This window comes from Pecten maximus, chromosome 11, assembly GCF_902652985.1.
Source record: "Pecten maximus chromosome 11, xPecMax1.1, whole genome shotgun sequence".
Classification (NCBI taxonomy): Eukaryota; Metazoa; Mollusca; class Bivalvia; order Pectinida; family Pectinidae; genus Pecten; species Pecten maximus.
This window is the reverse complement of record NC_047025.1, coordinates 16,431,010-16,455,851: the sequence shown is the minus strand read 5'-3', so window position 1 is coordinate 16,455,851 and position 24,842 is coordinate 16,431,010. Positions and strand designations below refer to the sequence as shown.

General features: G+C 42.5%; 1 protein-coding gene across 1 annotated transcript in view; it reads left to right on the top strand.

The window, feature by feature from the left end:
• LOC117337911 (probable arginine--tRNA ligase, mitochondrial) overlaps nt 1-24,842 on the top strand; it is a 42,945-nt gene that overhangs the window by 5,148 nt on the left and 12,955 nt on the right. The window contains exons 6-11 of the mRNA XM_033899054.1: nt 453-592; nt 7,629-7,705; nt 18,594-18,699; nt 20,009-20,082; nt 20,544-20,650; nt 21,730-21,825. Coding sequence (XP_033754945.1) covers nt 453-592; nt 7,629-7,705; nt 18,594-18,699; nt 20,009-20,082; nt 20,544-20,650; nt 21,730-21,825 — 600 coding nt within the window. The remainder of the gene's footprint in view (nt 1-452; nt 593-7,628; nt 7,706-18,593; nt 18,700-20,008; nt 20,083-20,543; nt 20,651-21,729; nt 21,826-24,842) is intronic.

Below are 24,842 nucleotides of genomic sequence, written 5' to 3'. Positions count from 1 at the left end.
AACAAAAAAGTGCACGACAAAAGTCATAGGTTAAATTTTCCTTAATTTGTAGATATTTTGTTATAAATGATCTGAAAAAAACAGTAAGTCTTATGGTCAAGGGTAATTTTTCTTAAAACATTTTAATTGATATCTCATTGCCTGGGTACAACATCAGATTCAAATTTATAATCATGTGATCAAAGGTTCTGGTTAATCTTATTGGGTCAAACATGGTTACCAAGGTATCTAACTAGTAAGTACTGGGTATTATGTGAAATAATTTAATGAAAAACCATTTTTTCTTGCTATTTTGGCAGGTTGAAGATGTTCTAAAAGTTCTTAAGAATCACCACAAAAATATATTTAGACAACTTGTAAAATTCACCATTATCAAATAGAAGATTGTATTATGCAAACTACATTGTATGTTTAAATCCGTAGTAAATGCTGTTGTTTTGGGTATTTTTCAGTTCACCAAACATAGCCAAACCTTTTCATGCTGGACACTTTAGGTCTACAATTCTAGGGAACATAATAGCCAACCTGAATGAGGCCTGTGGTCACACTGTCTTCAGGATTAATTACCTTGGTGACTGGGGGATACAGTACGGTGAGTGTTAACTACCCTAGTGACTGGGGGATACAGTACGGTGAGTGTTAACTACCCTGGTGACTGGGGGATACAGTACGGTGAGTGTTAACTACCCTGGTGACTGGGGTATACAGTAACTACCCTGGTGACTGGGGGATACAGTACGGTGAGTGTTAACTACCCTGGTGACTGGGGGATACAGTATGGTGAGTGTTAACTACCCTGGTGACTGGGGGATACAGTACGGCGAGTGTTAACTACCCTGGTGACTGGGGGATACAGTACGGCGAGTGTTAACTACCCTGGTGACTGGGGGATACAGTACGATGAGAGTTAACTGCCCTGGTGACTGGGGGATACAGTACGGCGAGTGTTAACTACACTGGTGACTGGGGGATACAGTACGGTGAGTGTTAACTACCCTGGTGACTGGGGGATACAGTACGGTGAGAGTTAACTGCCCTGGTGACTGGGGGATACAGTACGGTGAGTGTTAACTGCCCTGGTGACTGGGGGATACAGTACGGTGAGTGTTAACTACCCTGGTGACTGGGGGATACAGTACGGTGAGTGTTAACTACCCTGGTGACTGGGGGATACAGTACGGTGAGTGTTAACTACCCTGGTGACTGGGGGATACAGTACGGTGAGTGTTAACTACCCTGGTGACTGGGGGATACAGTACGATGAGAGTTAACTGCCCTGGTGACTGGGGGATACAGTACGGTGAGTGTTAACTACCCTGGTGACTGGGGGATACAGCACGGCAAGTGTTAACTACCTTGGTGACTGGGGGATACAGTATGGTGAGTGTTAACTACTCTGGTGACTGGGGGATACAGTACGGTGAGTGTTAACTACCCTGGTGACTGGGGGATACAGTATGGTGAGTGTTAACTACCCTGGTGACTGGGGGATACAGTATGGTGAGTGTTAACTACTTTGGTGACTGGGGGATACAGTACGGTGAGTGTTAACTACCCTGGTGACTGGGGGATACAGTATGGTGAGTGTTAACTACCCTGGTGACTGGGGGATACAGTACGGTGAGTGTTAACTACCCTGGTGACTGGGGGATACAGTACGGTGAGTGTTAACTACCCTGGTGACTGGGGGATACAGTACGGTGAGTGTTAACTACCCTGGTGACTGGGGGATACAGTACGGTGAGTGTTAACTACCCTGGTGACTGGGGGATACAGTACGGTGAGTGTTAACTACCCTGGTGACTGGGGTATACAGTAACTACCCTGGTGACTGGGGGATACAGTACGGTGAGTGTTAACTACCCTGGTGACTGGGGGATACAGTATGGTGAGTGTTAACTACCCTGGTGACTGGGGGATACAGTACAGCGAGTGTTAACTACCCTGGTGACTGGGGGATACAGTACGGCGAGTGTTAACTACCCTGGTGACTGGGGGATACAGTACGATGAGAGTTAACTGCCCTGGTGACTGGGGGATACAGTACGGCGAGTGTTAACTACACTGGTGACTGGGGGATACAGTACGGTGAGTGTTAACTACCCTGGTGACTGGGGGATACAGTACGGTGAGAGTTAACTGCCCTGGTGACTGGGGGATACAGTACGGTGAGTGTTAACTGCCCTGGTGACTGGGGGATACAGTACGGTGAGTGTTAACTACCCTGGTGACTGGGGGATACAGTACGGTGTGTGTTAACTACCCTGGTGACTGGGGGATACAGTACGGTGAGTGTTAACTACCCTGGTGACTGGGGGATACAGTACGGTGAGTGTTAACTACCCTGGTGACTGGGGGATACAGTACGATGAGAGTTAACTGCCCTGGTGACTGGGGGATACAGTACGGTGAGTGTTAACTACCCTGGTGACTGGGGGATACAGTATGGTGAGTGTTAGCTACCCTGGTGACTGGGGGATACAGTATGGTGAGTGTTAACTACTCTGGTGACTGGGGGATACAGTACGGTGAGTGTTAACTACCCTGGTGACTGGGGGATACAGTATGGTGAGTGTTAACTACCCTGGTGACTGGGGGATACAGTACGGTGAGTGTTAACTACCCTGGTGACTGGGGTATACAGTAACTACCCTGGTGACTGGGGGATACAGTACGGTGAGTGTTAACTACCCTGGTGACTGGGGGATACAGTATGGTGAGTGTTAACTACCCTGGTGACTGGGGGATACAGTACGGCGAGTGTTAACTACCCTGGTGACTGGGGGATACAGTACGGCGAGTGTTAACTACCCTGGTGACTGGGGGATACAGTACGATGAGAGTTAACTGCCCTGGTGACTGGGGGATACAGTACGGCGAGTGTTAACTACACTGGTGACTGGGGGATACAGTACGGTGAGTGTTAACTACCCTGGTGACTGGGGGATACAGTACGGTGTGTGTTAACTACCCTGGTGACTGGGGGATACAGTACGGTGAGTGTTAACTACCCTGGTGACTGGGGGATACAGTACGGTGAGTGTTAACTACCCTGGTGACTGGGGGATACAGTACGATGAGAGTTAACTGCCCTGGTGACTGGGGGATACAGTACGGTGAGTGTTAACTACCCTGGTGACTGGGGGATACAGCACGGCAAGTGTTAACTACCTTGGTGACTGGGGGATACAGTATGGTGAGTGTTAACTACTCTGGTGACTGGGGGATACAGTACGGTGAGTGTTAACTACCCTGGTGACTGGGGGATACAGTATGGTGAGTGTTAACTACCCTGGTGACTGGGGGATACAGTATGGTGAGTGTTAACTACTCTGGTGACTGGGGGATACAGTACGGTGAGTGTTAACTACCCTGGTGACTGGGGGATACAGTATGGTGAGTGTTAACTACCCTGGTGACTGGGGGATACAGTACGGTGAGTGTTAACTACCCTGGTGACTGGGGGATACAGTACGGTGAGTGTTAACTACCCTGGTGACTGGGGGATACAGTACGGTGAGTGTTAACTACCCTAGTGACTGGGGGATACAGTACGGTGAGTGTTAACTACCCTGGTGACTGGGGGATACAGTACGGTGAGTGTTAACTACCCTGGTGACTGGGGTATACAGTAACTACCCTGGTGACTGGGGGATACAGTACGGTGAGTGTTAACTACCCTGGTGACTGGGGGATACAGTATGGTGAGTGTTAACTACCCTGGTGACTGGGGGATACAGTACAGCGAGTGTTAACTACCCTGGTGACTGGGGGATACAGTACGGCGAGTGTTAACTACCCTGGTGACTGGGGGATACAGTACGATGAGAGTTAACTGCCCTGGTGACTGGGGGATACAGTACGGCGAGTGTTAACTACCCTGGTGACTGGGGGATACAGTACGGTGAGTGTTAACTACCCTGGTGACTGGGGGATACAGTACGGTGAGTGTTAACTGCCCTGGTGACTGGGGGATACAGTACGGTGAGTGTTAACTGCCCTGGTGACTGGGGGATACAGTACGGTGAGTGTTAACTACCCTGGTGACTGGGGGATACAGTACGGTGTGTGTTAACTACCCTGGTGACTGGGGGATACAGTACGGTGAGTGTTAACTACCCTGGTGACTGGGGGATACAGTACGGTGAGTGTTAACTACCCTGGTGACTGGGGGATACAGTACGATGAGAGTTAACTGCCCTGGTGACTGGGGGATACAGTACGGTGAGTGTTAACTACCCTGGTGACTGGGGGATACAGTATGGTGAGTGTTAACTACCCTGGTGACTGGGGGATACAGTATGGTGAGTGTTAACTACTCTGGTGACTGGGGGATACAGTACGGTGAGTGTTAACTACCCTGGTGACTGGGGGATACAGTATGGTGAGTGTTAACTACCCTGGTGACTGGGGGATACAGTACGGTGAGTGTTAGCTACCCTGGTGACTGGGGGATACAGTACGGTGAGTGTTAACTACCCTGGTGACTGGGGGATACAGTACGGTGAGTGTTAACTACCCTGGTGACTGGGGGATACAGTACGGTGAGTGTTAACTACCCTGGTGACTGGGGGATACAGTACGGTGAGTGTTCACTACCCTGGTGACTGGGGGATACAGTACGGTGAGTGTTAACTACCCGGGTGACTGGGGGATACAGTACGGTGAGTGTTAACTACCCTGGTGACTGGGGGATACAGTACGGTGAGTGTTAACTACCCTGGTGACTGGGGGATACAGTACGGTGAGTGTTAACTACCCTGGTGACTGGGGGATACAGTACGGTGAGTGTTAACTACCCTGGTGACTGGGGGATACAGTACGGTGAGTGTTAACTACCCTGGTGACTGGGGGATACAGTACGGTGAGTGTTAACTACCCTGGTGACTGGGGGATACAGTACGGTGAGTGTTAACTACCCTGGTGACTGGGGGATACAGTACGGTGAGTGTTAACTACCCTGGTGACTGGGGGATACAGTACGATGAGTGTTAACTACCCTGGTGACAGGGGGATACAGTATGTGAGTGTTAACTACCCTGGTGACTGGGGGATACAGTACGGTGAGTGTTAACTACCCTGGTGAAAGGGGGGTTACAGTACGGTGAGTGTTAACTACCCTGGTGACTGGGGGATACAGTACGGTGAGTGTTAACTACCCTGGTGACTGGGGGATACAGTACGTTGAGTGTTAACTACCCTGGTGAAAGGGGGGTTACAGTACGGTGAGTGTTAACTACCCTGGTGACTGGGGGATACAGTATGTGAGTGTTAACTACCCTGGTGACTGGAGGATACAGTACGGTGAGTGTTAACTACCCTGGTGAAAGGGGGGTTACAGTACGGTGAGTGTTAACTACCCTGGTGACTGGGGGATACAGTACGGTGAGTGTTAACTACCCTGGTGACTGGGGGATACAGTACGTTGAGTGTTAACTACCCTGGTGAAAGGGGGGTTACAGTACGGTGAGTGTTAACTACCCTGGTGACTGGGGGATACGGTACGGTGAGTGTTAACTACCCTGGTGAAAGGGGGGTTACAGTACGGTGAGTGTTAACTACCCTGGTGACTGGGGGATACAGTACGGTGAGTGTTAACTACCCTGGTGACTGGGGGATACAGTACGGTGAGTGTTAACTACCCTGGTGAAAGGGGGGTTACAGTACGGTGAGCGTTAACTACCCTGGTGACTGGGGGATACAGTACGGTGAGTGTTAACTACCCTGGTGACTGGGGGGTTACAGTACGGTGAGTGTTAACTACCCTGGTGACTGGGGGATACAGTACGGTGAGTGTTAACTACCCTGGTGAAAGGGGGGTTACAGTACGGTGAGTGTTAACTACCCTGGTGACTGGGGGATACAGTACGGTGAGTGTTAACTGCCCTGGTGACTGGGGGATACAGTACGGTGAGTGTTAACTGCCCTGGTGACTGGGGGATACAGTACGGTGAGTGTTAACTACCCTGGTGACTGGGGGATACAGTACGGTGAGTGTTAACTGCCCTGGTGACTGGGGGATACAGTACGGTGAGTGTTAACTACCCTGGTGACTGGGGGATACAGTACGGTGAGTGTTAACTACCCTGGTGACTGGGGGATACAGTACGGTGAGTGTTAACTACCCTAGTGACTGGGGATACAGTACGGTGAGTGTTAACTACCCTGGTGACTGGGGGATACAGTACGGTGAGTGTTAACTACCCTGGTGACTGGGGGATACAGTACGGTGAGTGTTAACTACCCTGGTGACTGGGGGATACAGTACGGTGAGTGTTAACTACCCTGGTGACTGGGGGATACAGTACGGTGAGTGTTAACTACCCTGGTGACTGGGGGATACAGTAACTACCCTGGTGACTGGGGGATACAGTACGGTGAGTGTTAACTACCCTGGTGACTGGGGGATACAGTACGGTGAGTGTTAACTACCCTGGTGACTGGGGGATACAGTATGGTGAGTGTTAACTACCCTGGTGACTGGGGATACAGTACGGTGAGTGCAGTAGGAAGGATAGATATAGGTATTTTGAACAATAACAAGATGGTACAAATTTGATAACGATTAGCTCTAGTTTGTGCCTGTTGTGCTTAGGTATTTGGTTTAATTTCATGTTGTTTAACGGCTATGGTCATTTAAGGAGGACCTCCCCTGTGTGCATGATGCATATGTTTGTTCAAGGAGGCTGCAGTATGTTCATGTTTGCTTCCTTTTGATAGCAGGAACCTGATGTCAACTTTATAGTGTTACCTCACCGAAGCTTACTGCCCAGCAGGAAACCCCACCTGGTCACATTATACTGACAATTGTCAAGTAAAACTTGGATTCAAAGTTTGCTTCATATATCAGTTTGGTGTTACATGTTTACAGTTCTGGCCAAGCCTCCCTTATTTTATAGAAGAGTTCTCCATCATTTTCACTCCAAATTATAGCATTTGAATTCTGTACATTTCTTAAATATTGTACCCATATTGAAGTTATAAGTTAATTTCATAGAATAAGTAACATATGTTTGACCTCTGTTCAGTAAAATAGAACATAGTTTAGGGAGACAATGTTGATTTTCGTCACTCACTTTCTCCCCAATTATTGTATGAACATAAGCTTTAGATTCCTGACTGAAATTGACTTCTCTCTTTTTATTAGCCTTCATTTCTTTCCGAAAGATTTTGGAAGTGAATGTATTAGAGTAAATAGGGTCAATTTTATAGACATTAGGTTGTACTGTACCCTTTCATGCTGCGTTTGTTGTATATCGGTCAGTAAGCTGATTAGTTGTCAGAGTATAGTGACATATGGTATAACGAAAGCTTCAAAACTAATACAGGGACTGTATATTACCATTCTTATAAGACAATTCCTGGTAATAAGCCCATCCAGTTATGATACAGTTCAATAAAAATGCTATAAAATGTTGTTTTGTTGTTCTCCAATAAGTCCATTCCCAGCTTAGTGTCAAAGTTTATGTGTTGGTCACCTTGGCTTATTAAATGGAATATGTTCTAATGCTATAATCTTGTTAATATCTGTCTTTACTATGTTGGGATTCTGTTGGTATAAAATACCATTACTTTGGTATGCAGAGAACTATTCTAGAGTTGCCTCCCTTTACATTCTCTCATTGCAGGATTAATGGTGCACCATTTGAAGAAAAATGGCAGCGAGGCAATCCTTGATAGAAAATCTGTGAAATACATGCTCGAAGTAAGTGTGTGGTGACAGTTCTGAAAAAATCATCTTTTCAGGATGTATCCGTGTAAATTTATTTACTTTTATTCCTGCTGGGAAGCAATGATGAATCATCAACATGTGGATTTTTATAACCCATACAGAGTTTTATGTGATCAAGTGCCAAATATTATGTCCTATCCTTTATACACCCTGTCCTACTATTTGTTACTTGTCCTATCCTATTTGTCCCATGTCCTATCCTATCCATCTTCTGTCCTATCCTATTTGACACCTGTCCTATCCTGTTTGACCCGTCCTATCCTATCCATCTCCTGTCCTATCCTGTTTGACACCTGTCCTATCCTTTTTGTACCCTGTCCTATCCATCCTATGTCTCATCCTATGTCCCATTTTATCCATCAAATGATCTATCATAACCATTTCCTGTCCTATACTGTTTGTACCCTGTCCTATCCATCATATGTCTCATCCTATCCATCCTATGTCCCATTTTATCCATCACATGACCTGTCATATCCATTTCCTGTTCTATCCAACTTGTCCCTTTTCCTATCCTGTTTGACCTGTCCTATATATCTCCTGTTCTCTCCATTTCCTGTCAAGTCCTATCCTATCCATCCCATGTTAAGTCCTTTCCTGTTTGACACCAGTCCTATCCTATTCTGTTTGAAACCAGTCCTATCCTATCCATCCCATGGCCTGTCTTATCCATACTCTGTCCTGTCCTATCCAAGTTTTACATACATTTTCAAAGGAAAAAAAATATGAAGTATTGTAAATCCTACACTGGTTGTGATATACCAATGTCACCCTGTAAATCCTACACTGGTTGTGATATACCAATGTCACCCTGTAAATCCTACACTGGTTGTGATATACCAATGTCACCCTGTAAATCCTACACTGGTTGTGATATACCAATGTCACCCTGTAAATCCTACACTGGATGTGATATACCAATGTCACCCTGTAAATCCTACACTGGTTGTGATATACCAATGTCACCCTGTAAATCCTACACTGGTTGTGATATACCAATGTCGCCCTGTAAATCCTACACTGGTTGTGATATACCAATGTCACCCTGTAAATCCTATATTGGTTGTGATATACCAATGTCACCCTGTAAATCCTACACTGGTTGTGATATACCAATGTCACCCTGTAAATCCTACACTGGTTGTGATATACCAATGTCACCCTGTAAATCCTACACTGGTTGTGATATACCAATGTCACCCTGTAAATCCTACACTGGTTGTGATATACCAATGGCACCTTGTAAATCCTACATGGGTTGTGATATACCAGTGTCTCCCTATAAATCCTACACTGGTTGTGATATACCAATGTCACCTTGTAAATCCTACATGGGTTGTGATATACCAATGTCACCCTGTAAATCCTACACTGGTTGTGATATACCAATGTCACCTTGTAAATCATACATGGGTTGTGATATACCAGTGTCTCCCTATAAATCCTACACTGGTTGTGATATACCAATGTCACCCTGTAAATCCTACACTGGTTGTGATATACCAATGTCACCCTGTAAATCCTACACTGGTTGTGATATGCCAATGTCACCTTGTAAATCCTACACTGGTTGTGATATACCAATGTCACACTGTAAATCCTACACTGGTTGTGATATACCAATGTCACCCTGTAAATCCTACACTGGTTGTGATATACCAATGTCACCCGGTAAATCCTACACTGGTTGTGATATACCAATGTCACCCTGTAAATCCTACACTGGTTGTGATATACCAATGTCACCTTGTAAATCCTACACTGGTTGTGATATACCAATGTCACCCGGTAGATCCTACACTGGTTGTGATATACCAATGTCACCCTGTAGATCCTACACTGGTTGTGATATACCAATGTCACCCTGTAGATCCTACACTGGTTGTGATATACCAATGTCACCCTGTAGATCCTACACTGGTTGTGATATACCAATGTCGCCCTGTAAATCCTGCACTGGTTGTGATATACCAATGTCACCCTGTAAATCCCACACTGGTTGTGATATACCAATGTCACCTTGTAAATCCTACACTGGTTGTGATATACCAATGTCGCCCTGTAAATCCCACACTGGTTGTGATATACCAATGTCACCTTGTAAATCCTACACTGGTTGTGATATACCAATGTCACCCTGTAGATCCTACACTGGTTGTGATATACCAATGTCACCTTGTAAATCCTACACTGGTTGTGATATACCAATGTCACCCTGTAGATCCTACACTGGTTGTGATATACCAATGTCACCCTGTAGATCCTACACTGGTTGTGATATACCAATGTCACCCTGTAGATCCTACACTGGTTGTGATATACCAATGTCACCCTGTAGATCCTACACTGGTTGTGATATACCAATGTCGCCCTGTAAATCCTGCACTGGTTGTGATATACCAATGTCACCCTGTAAATCCCACACTGGTTGTGATATACCAATGTCACCTTGTAAATCCTACACTGGTTGTGATATACCAATGTCGCCCTGTAAATCCCACACTGGTTGTGATATACCAATGTCACCTTGTAAATCCTACACTGGTTGTGATATACCAATGTCACCCTGTAGATCCTACACTGGTTGTGATATACCAATGTCACCTTGTAAATCCTACACTGGTTGTGATATACCAATGTCACCCTGTAGATCCTACACTGGTTGTGATATACCAATGTCACCCTGTAGATCCTACACTGGTTGTGATATACCAATGTCACCCTGTAGATCCTACACTGGTTGTGATATACCAATGTCACCCTGTAGATCCTACACTGGTTGTGATATACCAATGTCGCCCTGTAAATCCTACACTGGTTGTGATATACCAATGTCACCCTGTAAATCCCACACTGGTTGTGATATACCAATGTCACCTTGTAAATCCTACACTGGTTGTGATATACCAATGTCGCCCTGTAAATCCCACACTGGTTGTGATATACCAATGTCACCTTGTAAATCCTACACTGGTTGTGATATACCAATGTCACCCTGTAGATCCTACACTGGTTGTGATATACCAATGTCACCCGGTAAATCCTATACTACTTGTGATATACCAATGTCACCCTGTAAATCCTATACTGGTTGTGATATACCAATGTCACCCTGTAAATCCTATATTGGTTGTGATATACCAATGTCACCCGGTAAATCCTACACTGCTTGTGATATACCAATGTCACCCTGTAGATCCTACACTGGTTGTGATATACCAATGTCACCCTGTAAATCCTACAGTGGTTGTGATATACCAATGTCAAATCCTACACTGGTTGTGATATACCAATGTCACCCTGTAAATCCTACACTGGTTGTGATATACCAATGTCAACCTGTAAATCCTACACTGGTTGTGATATACCAATGTTACCCTGTAAATCCTACACTGGTTGTGATATACCAATGTCACCCTGTGAATCCTACACTGGTTGTGATATACCAATGTCACCCTGTAAATCCTACAGTGGTTGTGATATACCAATGTCAAATCCTACACTGGTTGTGATATACCAATGTCACCCTGTAAATCCTACACTGGTTGTGATATACCAATGTCACCCTGTAAATCCTACACTGGTTGTGATATACCAATGTCACCCTGTAAATCCTACACTGGTTGTGATATACCAATGTCACCCTGTAAATCCTACACTGGTTGTGATATTCCAATGTCACCCTGTAAATCCTACAGTGGTTGTGATATACCAATGTCACCCTGTAAACCCTACACTGGTTGTGATATACCAATGTCAACCTGTAAATCCTACAGTGGTTGTGATATACCAATGTCAAATCCTACACTGGTTGTGATATACCAATGTCACCTTGTAAATCCTACACTGGTTGTGATATACCAATGTCACTGTAAATCCTACACTGGTTGTGATATACCAATGTCACCCTGTAAATCCTACACTGGTTGTGATATACCAATGTCACCCTGTAAATCCTACACTGGTTGTGATATACCAATGTCACACTGTAAATCCTGCACTGGTTGTGATATACCAATGTCACCCTGTAAATCCTACACTGGTTGTGATATACCAATGTCACCCTGTGAATCCTACACTGCTTATGATATACCAATGTCGCCCTGTAAATCCTACACTGGTTGTGATATACCAATGTCACCCTGTAAATCCTACACTGGTTGTGATATACCAATGTCAAATCCTACCCTGGTTGTGATATACCAATGTCACCCTGTAAATCCTACACTGGTTGTGATATACCAATGTCACCTTGTAAATCCTACACTGGTTGTGATATACCAATGTCACCCTGTAAATCCTACACTGGTTGTGATATACCAATGTCGCCCTGTCAATCCTACACTGGTTGTGATATACCAATGTCACCCTGTAAATCCTACACTGGTTGTAATATACCAATGTCACCCTGTAAATCCTACACTGGTTGTGATATACCAATGTCAACCTGTAAATGCTACACTGGTTGTGATATACCAATGTCACACTGTAAATCCTACACTGGTTGTGATATACCAATGTCACCCTGTGAATCCTACACTTGTTGTGATATACCAATGTCACCCGGTAGATCCTACACTGGTTATGATATACCAATGTCAAATCCTACACTGGTTGTGATATACAAATGTCACCCTGTAAATCCTACACTGGTTGTAATATTCCAATGTCACCCTGTAAATCCTACACTGGTTGTGATATACCAATGTCAACCTGTAAATCCTACAGTGGTTGTGATATACCAATGTCAAATCCTACACTGGTTGTGATATACCAATGTCACACTGTAAATCCTTCACTGGTTGTGATATATCAATGTCACCCTGTAAATCCTACACTGGTTGTGATATACCAATGTCACCCTGTAAATCCTACACTGGTTGTGATATACCAATGTCACCCTGTAAATCCTACACTGGTTGTGATATACCAATGTCGCCCTGTAAATCCTACACTGGATGTGATATACCAATGTTACCCTATAAATCCTACACTGGTTGTGATATACCAATGTCAACCTGTAAATCCTACACTGGTTGTGATATACCAATGTTACTCTGTAAATCCTACACTGGTTGTGATATACCAATGTCGCCCTGTAAATCCCACACTGGTTGTGATATACCAATGTCACCTTGTAAATCCTACACTGGTTGTGATATACCAATGTCACCCTGTAGATCCTACACTGGTTGTGATATACCAATGTCACCCGGTAAATCCTATACTACTTGTGATATACCAATGTCACCCTGTAAATCCTATACTGGTTGTGATATACCAATGTCACCCTGTAAATCCTATATTGGTTGTGATATACCAATGTCACCCGGTAAATCCTACACTGCTTGTGATATACCAATGTCACCCTGTAGATCCTACACTGGTTGTGATATACCAATGTCACCCTGTAAATCCTACAGTGGTTGTGATATACCAATGTCAAATCCTACACTGGTTGTGATATACCAATGTCACCCTGTAAATCCTACACTGGTTGTGATATACCAATGTCAACCTGTAAATCCTACACTGGTTGTGATATACCAATGTTACCCTGTAAATCCTACACTGGTTGTGATATACCAATGTCACCCTGTGAATCCTACACTGGTTGTGATATACCAATGTCACCCTGTAAATCCTACAGTGGTTGTGATATACCAATGTCAAATCCTACACTGGTTGTGATATACCAATGTCACCCTGTAAATCCTACACTGGTTGTGATATACCAATGTCACCCTGTAAATCCTACACTGGTTGTGATATACCAATGTCACCCTGTAAATCCTACACTGGTTGTGATATACCAATGTCACCCTGTAAATCCTACACTGGTTGTGATATTCCAATGTCACCCTGTAAATCCTACAGTGGTTGTGATATACCAATGTCACCCTGTAAACCCTACACTGGTTGTGATATACCAATGTCAACCTGTAAATCCTACAGTGGTTGTGATATACCAATGTCAAATCCTACACTGGTTGTGATATACCAATGTCACCTTGTAAATCCTACACTGGTTGTGATATACCAATGTCACTGTAAATCCTACACTGGTTGTGATATACCAATGTCACCCTGTAAATCCTACACTGGTTGTGATATACCAATGTCACCCTGTAAATCCTACACTGGTTGTGATATACCAATGTCACACTGTAAATCCTGCACTGGTTGTGATATACCAATGTCACCCTGTAAATCCTACACTGGTTGTGATATACCAATGTCACCCTGTGAATCCTACACTGCTTATGATATACCAATGTCGCCCTGTAAATCCTACACTGGTTGTGATATACCAATGTCACCCTGTAAATCCTACACTGGTTGTGATATACCAATGTCAAATCCTACCCTGGTTGTGATATACCAATGTCACCCTGTAAATCCTACACTGGTTGTGATATACCAATGTCACCTTGTAAATCCTACACTGGTTGTGATATACCAATGTCACCCTGTAAATCCTACACTGGTTGTGATATACCAATGTCGCCCTGTAAATCCTACACTGGTTGTGATATACCAATGTCACCCTGTAAATCCTACACTGGTTGTAATATACCAATGTCACCCTGTAAATCCTACACTGGTTGTGATATACCAATGTCAACCTGTAAATGCTACACTGGTTGTGATATACCAATGTCACACTGTAAATCCTACACTGGTTGTGATATACCAATGTCACCCTGTGAATCCTACACTTGTTGTGATATACCAATGTCACCCGGTAGATCCTACACTGGTTATGATATACCAATGTCAAATCCTACACTGGTTGTGATATACCAATGTCACCCTGTAAATCCTACACTGGTTGTAATATTCCAATGTCACCCTGTAAATCCTACACTGGTTGTGATATACCAATGTCAACCTGTAAATCCTACAGTGGTTGTGATATACCAATGTCAAATCCTACACTGGTTGTGATATACCAATGTCACACTGTAAATCCTTCACTGGTTGTGATATATCAATGTCACCCTGTAAATCCTACACTGGTTGTGATATACCAATGTCACCCTGTAAATCCTACACTGGTTGTGATATACCAATGTCACCCTGTAAATCCTACACTGGTTGTGATATACCAATGTCGCCCTGTAAATCCTACACTGGATGTGATATACCAATGTTACCCTATAAATCCTACACTGGTTGTGATATACCAATGTCAACCTGTAAATCCTACACTGGTTGTGATATACCAATGTTACTCTGTAAATCCTACACTGGTTGTGATATACCAATGTCACACTGTAAATCCTGCACTGGTTGTGATATACCAATGTCACCCTGTAAATCCTACACTGGTTGTGATATACCAATGTCACCCTGTAAATCCTACACTGGTTGTGAAATACCAATGTCACCCTGTAAATCCTACACTGGTTGTGATATACCATTGTCACCCTATAAATCCTTCACTGGTTGTGATATACCAATGTCGCCCTGTAAATCCTACACTGGTTGTGATATACCAATGTCACCCTGTAAATCCTACACTGGTTGTGATATACCAATGTCAAATCCTACACTGGTTGTGATATACCAATGTCACCCTGTAAATCCTACACTGGTTGTAATATACCAATGTCACCCTGTAAATCCTACACTGGTTGTGATATACCAATGTCACCCTGTAAATCCTACACTGGTTGTGATATACCAATGTCACCTTGTAAATCCTACACTGGTTGTGATATACCAATGTCACCCTGTAAATCCTACACTGGTTGTGATATACCAATGTCGCCCTGTAAATCCTACACTGGTTGTGATATACCAATGTCACCCTGTAAATCCTACACTGGTTGTAATATACCAATGTCACCCTGTAAATCCTACACTGGTTGTGATATACCAATGTCAACCTGTAAATCCTACACTGGTTGTGATATACCAATGTCAAATCCTACACTGGTTGTGATATACCAATATCACCCTGTAAATCCTACACTGGTTGTGATATACCAATGTCACCCTGTAAACCCTACACTGGTTGTGATATACCAATGTCAACCTGTAAATCCTACAGTGGTTGTGATATACCAATGTCAAATCCTACACTGGTTGTGATATACCAATGTCACCCTGTAAATCCTACACTGGTTGTGATATACCAATGTCACTCTGTAAATCCTACACTGGTTGTGATATACCAATGTCACCCTGTAAATCCTACACTGGTTGTGATATACCAATGTCTCCCTATAAATCCTATACTAGTTGTGATATACCAATGTTACCCTGTAAATCCTACACTGGTTGTGATATACCAATGTCACCCTGTAAATCCTACACTGGTTGTGATATACCAATGTCACCCTGTAAATCCTACACTGGTTGTGATATACCAATGTCAACCTGTAAATCCTACACTGGTTGTGATATACCAATGTCAAATCCTACACTGGTTGTGATATACCAATATCACCCTGTAAATCCTACACTGGTTGTGATATACCAATGTCACCCTGTAAACCCTACACTGGTTGTGATATACCAATGTCAACCTGTAAATCCTACAGTGGTTGTGATATACCAATGTCAAATCCTACACTGGTTGTGATATACCAATGTCACCCTGTAAATCCTACACTGGTTGTGATATACCAATGTCACTCTGTAAATCCTACACTGGTTGTGATATACCAATGTCACCCTGTAAATCCTACACTGGTTGTGATATACCAATGTCTCCCTATAAATCCTATACTAGTTGTGATATACCAATGTTACCCTGTAAATCCTACACTGGTTGTGATATACCAATGTCACCCTGTAAATCCTACACTGGTTGTGATATACCAATGTCACCCTGTAAATCCTACACTGGTTGTGATATACCAATGTCACACTGTAAATCCTACACTGGTTGTGATATACCAATGTCACCTTGTAAATCCTACACTGGTTGTGATATACCAATGTCAACCTGTAAATCCTACACTGGTTGTGATATACCAATGTCACCCTGTAAATCCTATATTGGTTGTGATATACCAATGTCACCCTGTAAATCCTACACTGGTTGTGATATACCAATGTCACCCTGTAAATCCTACACTGGTTGTGGTATACCAATGTCACACTGTAAATCCTACACTGGTTGTGATATACCAATGTCACCCTGTAAATCCTACACTGGTTGTGATATACCAATGTCAACCTGTAAATCCTACACTGTTTGTGATATACCAATGTCAACCTGTAAATCCTACACTGGTTGTGATATACCAATGTCAAATCCTACACTGGTTGTGATATACCAATGTCACCCTGTAAATCCTACACTGATTGTGATATACCAATGTGAACCTGTAAATCCTACACTGGTTGTGATATACCAATGTCACCCTGTAAATCCTACACTGGTTGTGATATACCAATGTCTCCCTATAAATCCTATACTAGTTGTGATATACCAATGTCACCCTGTAAATCCTATACTGGTTGTGATATACCAATGTCACCCTGTAAATCCTATATTGGTTGTGATATACCAATATCACCCGGTAAATCCTACACTGGTTGTGATATACCAATGTCACCCTGTAAATCCTACACTGGTTGTGGTATACCAATGTCACACTGTAAATCCTACACTGGTTGTGATATACCAATGTCACCCTGTAAATCCTACACTGGTTGTAATATACCAATGTCACCCTGTAAATCCTACACTGGTTGTGATATACCAATGTCAACCTGTAAATCCTACACTGGTTGTGATATACCAATGTCAAATCCTACACTGGTTGTGGTATACCAATGTCACCCTGTAAATCCTACACTGGTTGTAATATACCAATGTCACCCTGTACATCCTACACTGGTTGTGATATACCAATGTCACACTGTAAATCCTACACTGGTTGTGATATACCAATGTCACCCTGTGAATCCTACACTTGTTGTGATATACCAATGTCACCCGGTAAATCCTACACTGGTTATGATATACCAATGTCAAATCCTACACTGGTTGTGATATACCAATGTCACACTGTAAATCCTTCACTGGTTGTGATATATCAATGTCACCCTGTAAATCCTACACTGGTTGTGATATACCAATGTTACCCTGTAAATCCTACACTGGTTGTGATATACCAATGTCACCCTGTAAATCCTACACTGGTTGTGATATACCAATGTCACCCTGTAAATCCTACACTGGTTGTGATATACCAATGTCGCCCTGTAAATCCTACACTGGTTGTGATATACCAATGTCGCCCTGTAAATCCTACACTGGATGTGATATACCAATGTCACCTTGTAAATCCTACACTGGTTGTGATATACCAATGTCAACCTGTAGATCCTACACTGGTTGTGATATACCAATGTCTCCCTATAAATCCTACACTGGTTGTGATATACCAATGTCACCTTGTAAATCCTACACTGGATGTGATATACCAATGTTACCCTGTAAATCCTACACTGGTTGTGATATACCAATGTTACCTTGTAAATCCTACACTGGTTGTGATATACCAATGTCACACTGTAAATCCAACACTGGTTGTGATATACCAATGTCACCCTGTAAAACCCACACTGGTTGTGATATACCAATGTCACCTTGTAAATCCTACACTGGATGTGATATACCAATGTTACCCTGTAAATCCTACACTGGATGTGATATACCAATGTTACCCTGTAAATCCCTACATGGGTTGTGATATACCAAAGTCTATTCACATAATATTAACTTTCTTTTGTCACATTGATAAAGTGAAAAAGTTAGTGTCTGAGAAATAGATCGATATATTATAGCAAGATCAATACAGGAAAAATATGCCCATATCTTAAATCTAATATCATCCAGCTTTACATCAATGCGAATGAAGAAAAGGAAGTGGAGCGTTCTCTGCCAGAAGATGAGAAAATTACTACGATGGAAAGTCAGAAAATTTTCAAAAAATTGGAAGAAGGTAAAATTATTTTTATATTAATAAAAGATGTAGTGTGGTACCATGAACTTTATTTCTGGATTGATAGAATTTTTCTACCCAAATAAGATGGGGTTCTTAAATTGACAAAAAAGCAAATTGCTGAGTGTTTGGTAATCTAAGAAACTTATCTCAAGTGTTGACATCCCCTGGTCTTGCCTCTCAGGTGATTTATGATCATATTTAGATCTCACGTGACCTATTACGACAGCCTTTTGTCAGATGTTGTGCATTGTTCGTCATCTGTCGTAAACAATTTGCATTTTCGATATTTTATCAATTACCAAGAGGCCCAGAGTCATGATTTTTAGCCAGTAGCATACTGGAATGAAGGCCTGCCAAGTTGTTCAAATGAATGACCTTGACCTAATTTGAAGTTACAGGGCTAAGATGTGTTAACTTTGGTTTAGAAGCTTGACATCATCTATCAGTGTACATATCAGAATTCAGGTGACTGTTAAGGCCTGTAGGCCGTTTGGTAGCTCACCTGCCCGAAAGATGTCGTGCACGTGGTGTGACGCCTGGCGTATGGCTAACCGGCCATCTGTCCATCTGATATTGGGCCTGTAGCAGGCATAGGTAAAAGGCTACCAAGCTTGTTCAAATGAATGTCCTACATTCAAGGTCATAGGGGTCAAATACATGAATGTTTAAATCTTTGGACAACCTCTTGTAAATAATCAAGAGGCCAAGGTACCTGATATTTGTCCTGTAGCTTGTTTGTGTGAAGGGATACAAAGTTTGTTCATTGGAATAACCAAGGGCACAGGGGTCAAATGTTTAAAATGTTTAAACAGTGATTTCTTGATGACCAAGAGACACATAGACCTGATATTGAGCTAGTAGTATTGTGGAATGAAGGGCTACAGAATTTATTTAAATGAATAGATCTAGGCTAATCAGATATTTGAATAAAGTGGTAATCAGCTTAGTATCCACATAAATGACCTAGATCAATTCAAAGTTGCATTAGAAGCAGGTGAATGATACAGGCCCATCATGCCTCTTGTTCTCTCAAGGGCTGTCACCAGTTGAATAGTGATGATTGTGTTTAATTTGCGTCATCCTACACCAGCTTTACAGGCTTATGTAGTATCAACTTAACAACAAACTATATAATAGAGCCCCATTATATAGTTCCGTCTCCAAGAAACGAAAAAATGTCAATTGATCATGGAACATCTACAGATACATATGTACATACAGAGTTTGAGATTGTTGTGACTGTGAAGCTTACTGCTCCTCCCCCTCCATCGATATTGTTTTATTCATGCCACATGTTATCTGACAGGTGATCCTGAAGAACTGAGGCTGTGGAGAAAGTGTCGAGACCTCAGTGTGGAGCATTACCTGGAAACCTATAAGGTGATAACACAATGTACAAATTTCCACGAGCAATTTAAAGCGTGAAAGTCTCAAACAAAATCTTGAAATAATACAGCAGATTATCTTGGCAAGATAACAACTAGTTTTGATACACTGGAATAGGAACTGCTAACTATTATGTATTAATGTCACTTGAGTAAACTCACTAAAATTTTACACATAGACTTGAAAAATACCAAGTTGGGGATTGACTAAGGTATACATTATGCAAACCAATGGCCAAAAAACAAATTTTACCCTTGAAATTTAGTGTTTATGTTTTATGCTAATAAAGTTATTCACTCAAATAATTCATTGTTTTAAGTAAATCCATTTTGAAATCATTATGCTCAAAATCCATGTACAAGATAGTCTAAAAGTAAATGATAGTAAAAAACAACTTATTTTACATGCAACCTGACTAAAGCTATCACTTCAAGTTTCATGTTGTTTTCTGACAGAAACTAGGGATACAGTTCACAGCCATTGAAGGAGAATCCATGTATTTAACTCAGACAAAACAGTTATTGGAGGATTTAAAACAGAAGGGGATGCTCAAGTTTCGAAGGTAAAACTATGACAATACATAGGTATTGTTTTCACCTGTCTTTTGTGGAAGTTCAGTACTCTGTGTAATTTAGCATTATCAGCTCACCTGGCCCGAAGGTCCAGTGAGCTTATGCCATGGTGCAGAGTCCATTGTCCATCCGTTGTCTGTCAACATTTGCTTCAAATTTCTTAAAGTCAAAAAGTCCTGAATGGAGATGAACCAAACTTGGTCAGAAAGATCGAATAGTTTTGCAGTAATGGTAGCTGTGACCCCCATGAGGCTGAGGGGGCAGAGCCCAATAAAGGGAAATGAAGATATTTTCCTTTAAATCCCTACTTGTCACAAAGTACTGAATGGATTTTAACAAAATATGGTCAGAAACATCCTAAAGGGGATTTTGCATAACCCTCAAAAGAGATATAATGTTCTATAAATAGAAGGTGTGGCTTCCTTGGGGCTGGAGGGGTGGGGGCCAAATAAGGGATTTTGAGGTACATTCTTTAAATCACTGCTACTCCTGAACAATTTAATGGAATTTAGATAGGATTTGGTCAATATTTAGTTGAAACCATAGTTGGAAGATGCAGCAAAAAGGCAGAAAAACAATTGTAATGTAACTTAAAATATTTTTACTAAGATTACTGAAACATCCAGGTGAGTGATGCAAGCCCTTTGGGCCTCTTGTTATACTAGCATCACATTCATTATGAAAAGTACTAGATTAGACCTGTATTACCTGACATCCTGTTTAGACTGACCTATCTTTTGTCCAAGAATACAGATAATACAGGTTCCAGACAAGTGATACAGGAAGGTTTTGCAGGTTTCTAATTCATCAAAATACTGAATATCAGAGGGAAGATATGGTTATTTACAAGTACAAACAACAACCTGTGCCAAACATGTACTAATGTAGGTGATAGAGGGTTCTGCCAGCCCCAAATGGGTAATTTGATAGAGGGTTGTGTTGGTAATTCTTTTTAAGTCCCTTGTCTGGTCAGTAGACATAAAATGACTGTTTATATCTACCGATACAGTTTGGAATTTCAGTCAGAATGTTTATATCTACAATGTACTGATAAAATTTGATATTTCAGTGAGACTGGGGTTGGCTACATGAAGTTAAAACCTGATGGACTGGTAGAGGAAGCAGTGCTTGTCAGGAGTAATGGGACCTCTTTGTACCTTACCAGGTCTGTACTCTAACCATACTGGACCTCTTTGTACCTTACCAGGTCTGTAATCTAACCGTACTGGACCTCTTTGTACCTTACCAGGTCTGTAATCTAACCATACTGGACCTCTTTGTACCTTACCAGGTCTGTACTCTAACTGTACTGGACCTCTTTGTACCTTACCAGGTCTGTAATCTAACCGTACTGGACCTGTTTGTACCTTACCAGGTCTGTAATCTAACCATACTGGACCTCTTTGTACCTTACCAGGTCTGTAATCTAACCATACTGGACCTGTTTGTACCTTACCAGGTCTGTAATCTAACCATACAGGACCTGTTTGTACCTTACCAGGTCTGTACTCTAACTGTACTGGACCTCTTTGTACCTTACCAGGTCTGTAATCTAACCATGCTAGACCTGTTTGTACCTTACCAGGTCTGTAATCTAACCATACTGGACCTCTTTGTACCTTACCAGGTCTGTAATCTAACCATACTGGATCTCTTTGTACCTTACCAGGTCTGTAATCTAACCATACAGGACCTGTTTGTACCTTACCAGGTCTGTAATCTAACCGTACTGGACCTCTTTATACCTTACCAGGTTGTAATCTAACCGTACTGGACCTGTTTGTACCTTACCAGGTTGTAATCTAACCGTACTGGACCTCTTTGTACCTTACCAGGTCTGTAATCTAACCATACTGGATCTCTTTGTACCTTACCAGGTCTGTAATCTAACCATACAGGACCTGTTTGTACCTTACCAGGTCTGTAATCTAACCGTACTGGACCTCTTTATACCTTACCAGGTCTGTAATCTAACCATACAGGACCTGTTTGTACCTTACCAGGTCTGTAATCTAACCGTACTGGACCTCTTTATACCTTACCAGGTCTGTAATCTAACCATACAGGACCTGTTTGTACCTTACCAGGTCTGTAATCTAACCGTACTGGACCTCTTTGTACCTTACCAGGTCTGTAATCTAACCATACAGGACCTGTTTGTACCTTACCAGGTCTGTAATCTAACCGTACTGGACCTCTTTGTACCTTACCAGGTCTGTAATCTAACCATACTGGACCTCTTTGTACCTTACCAGGTCTGTAATCTAACCATACAGGACCTGTTTGTACCTTACCAGGTCTGTAATCTAACCGTACTGGACCTCTTTATACCTTACCAGGTCTGTAATCTAACCATACAGGACCTGTTTGTACCTTACCAGGTCTGTAATCTAACCGTACTGGACCTCTTTGTACCTTACCAGGTCTGTAATCTAACCATACTGGACCTGTTTGTACCTTACCAGGTCTGTAATCTAACCATACTGGACCTGTTTGTACCTTACCAGGTCTGTAATCTAACCATACTGGACCTCTTTGTACCTTACCAGGTCTGTAATCTAACAATACTGGACCTGTTTGTACCTTACCAGGTCTGTAATCTAACCAGACTGGACCTCTTTGTACCTTACCAGGTCTGTAATCTAACCATACTGGACCTCTTTGTACCTTACCAGGTCTGTAATCTAACCATACAGGACCTCTTTGTACCTTACCAGGTCTGTAATCTAACCATACTGGACCTGTTTGTACCTTACCAGGTCTGTAATCTAACCATACTGGACCTGTTTGTACCTTACCAGGTCTGTAATCTAACCGTACTGGACCTCTTTGTACCTTACCAGGTCTGTAATCTAACCATACTGGACCTCTTTGTACCTTACCAGGTCTGTAATCTAACCATAATGACCTGTTTGTACCTTACCAGGTCTGTAATCTAACCATACTGGACCTGTTTGTACCTTACCAGGTCTGTAATCTAACCATACAGGACCTCTTTGTACCTTACCAGGTCTGTACTCTAACCATACTGGACCTCTTTGTACCTTACCAGGTCTGTAATCTAACCATACTGGACCTGTTTGTACCTTACCAGGTCTGTAATCTAACCGTACTGGACCTCTTTGTACCTTACCAGGTCTGTAATCTAACCGTACTGGACCTCTTTGTACCTTACCAGGTCTGTAATCTAACCGTACTGGACCTCTTTGTACCTTACCAGGTCTGTAATCTAACCATACTGGACCTCTTTGTACCTTACCAGGTCTGTAATCTAACCATACAGGACCTCTTTGTACCTTACCAGGTCTGTAATCTAACCATACAGGACCTCTTTGTACCTTACCAGGTCTGTAATCTAACCATACAGGACCTCTTTGTACCTTACCAGGTCTGTACTCTAACCATACAGGACCTGTTTGTACCTTACCAGGTCTGTAATCTAACCATACAGGACCTGTTTGTACCTTACCAGGTCTGTAATCTAACCATACTGGACCTCTTTGTACCTTACCAGGTCTGTAATCTAACCATACTGGACCTCTTTGTACCTTACCAGGTCTGTAATCTAACCGTACTGGACCTGTTTGTACCTTACCAGGTCTGTAATCTAACCGTACTGGACCTGTTTGTACCTTACCAGGTCTGTAATCTAACCATGCTGGACCTCTTTGTACCTTACCAGGTCTGTAATCTAACCGTACTGGACCTCTTTGTACCTTACCAGGTCTGTAATCTAACCGTACTGGACCTGTTTGTACCTTACCAGGTCTGTACTCTAACCATACTGGACCTGTTTGTACCTTACCAGGTCTGTAATCTAACCATGCTGGACCTCTTTGTACCTTACCAGGTCTGTAATCTAACCGTACTGGACCTGTTTGTACCTGACCAGGTCTGTAATCTAACCGTACTGGACCTCATTGTACCTTACCAGGTCTGTAATCTAACAATACTGGACCTGTTTGTACCTTACCAGGTCTGTAATCTAACCGTACAGGACCTGTTTGTACCTTACCAGGTCTGTAATCTAATAATACAGGACCTCTTTGTACCTTACCAGGTCTGTAATCTAACCATACAGGACCTCTTTGTACCTTACCAGGTCTGTAATCTAACCGTACTGGACCTCTTTATACCTTACCAGGTCTGTAATCTAACCATACAGGACCTGTTTGTACCTTA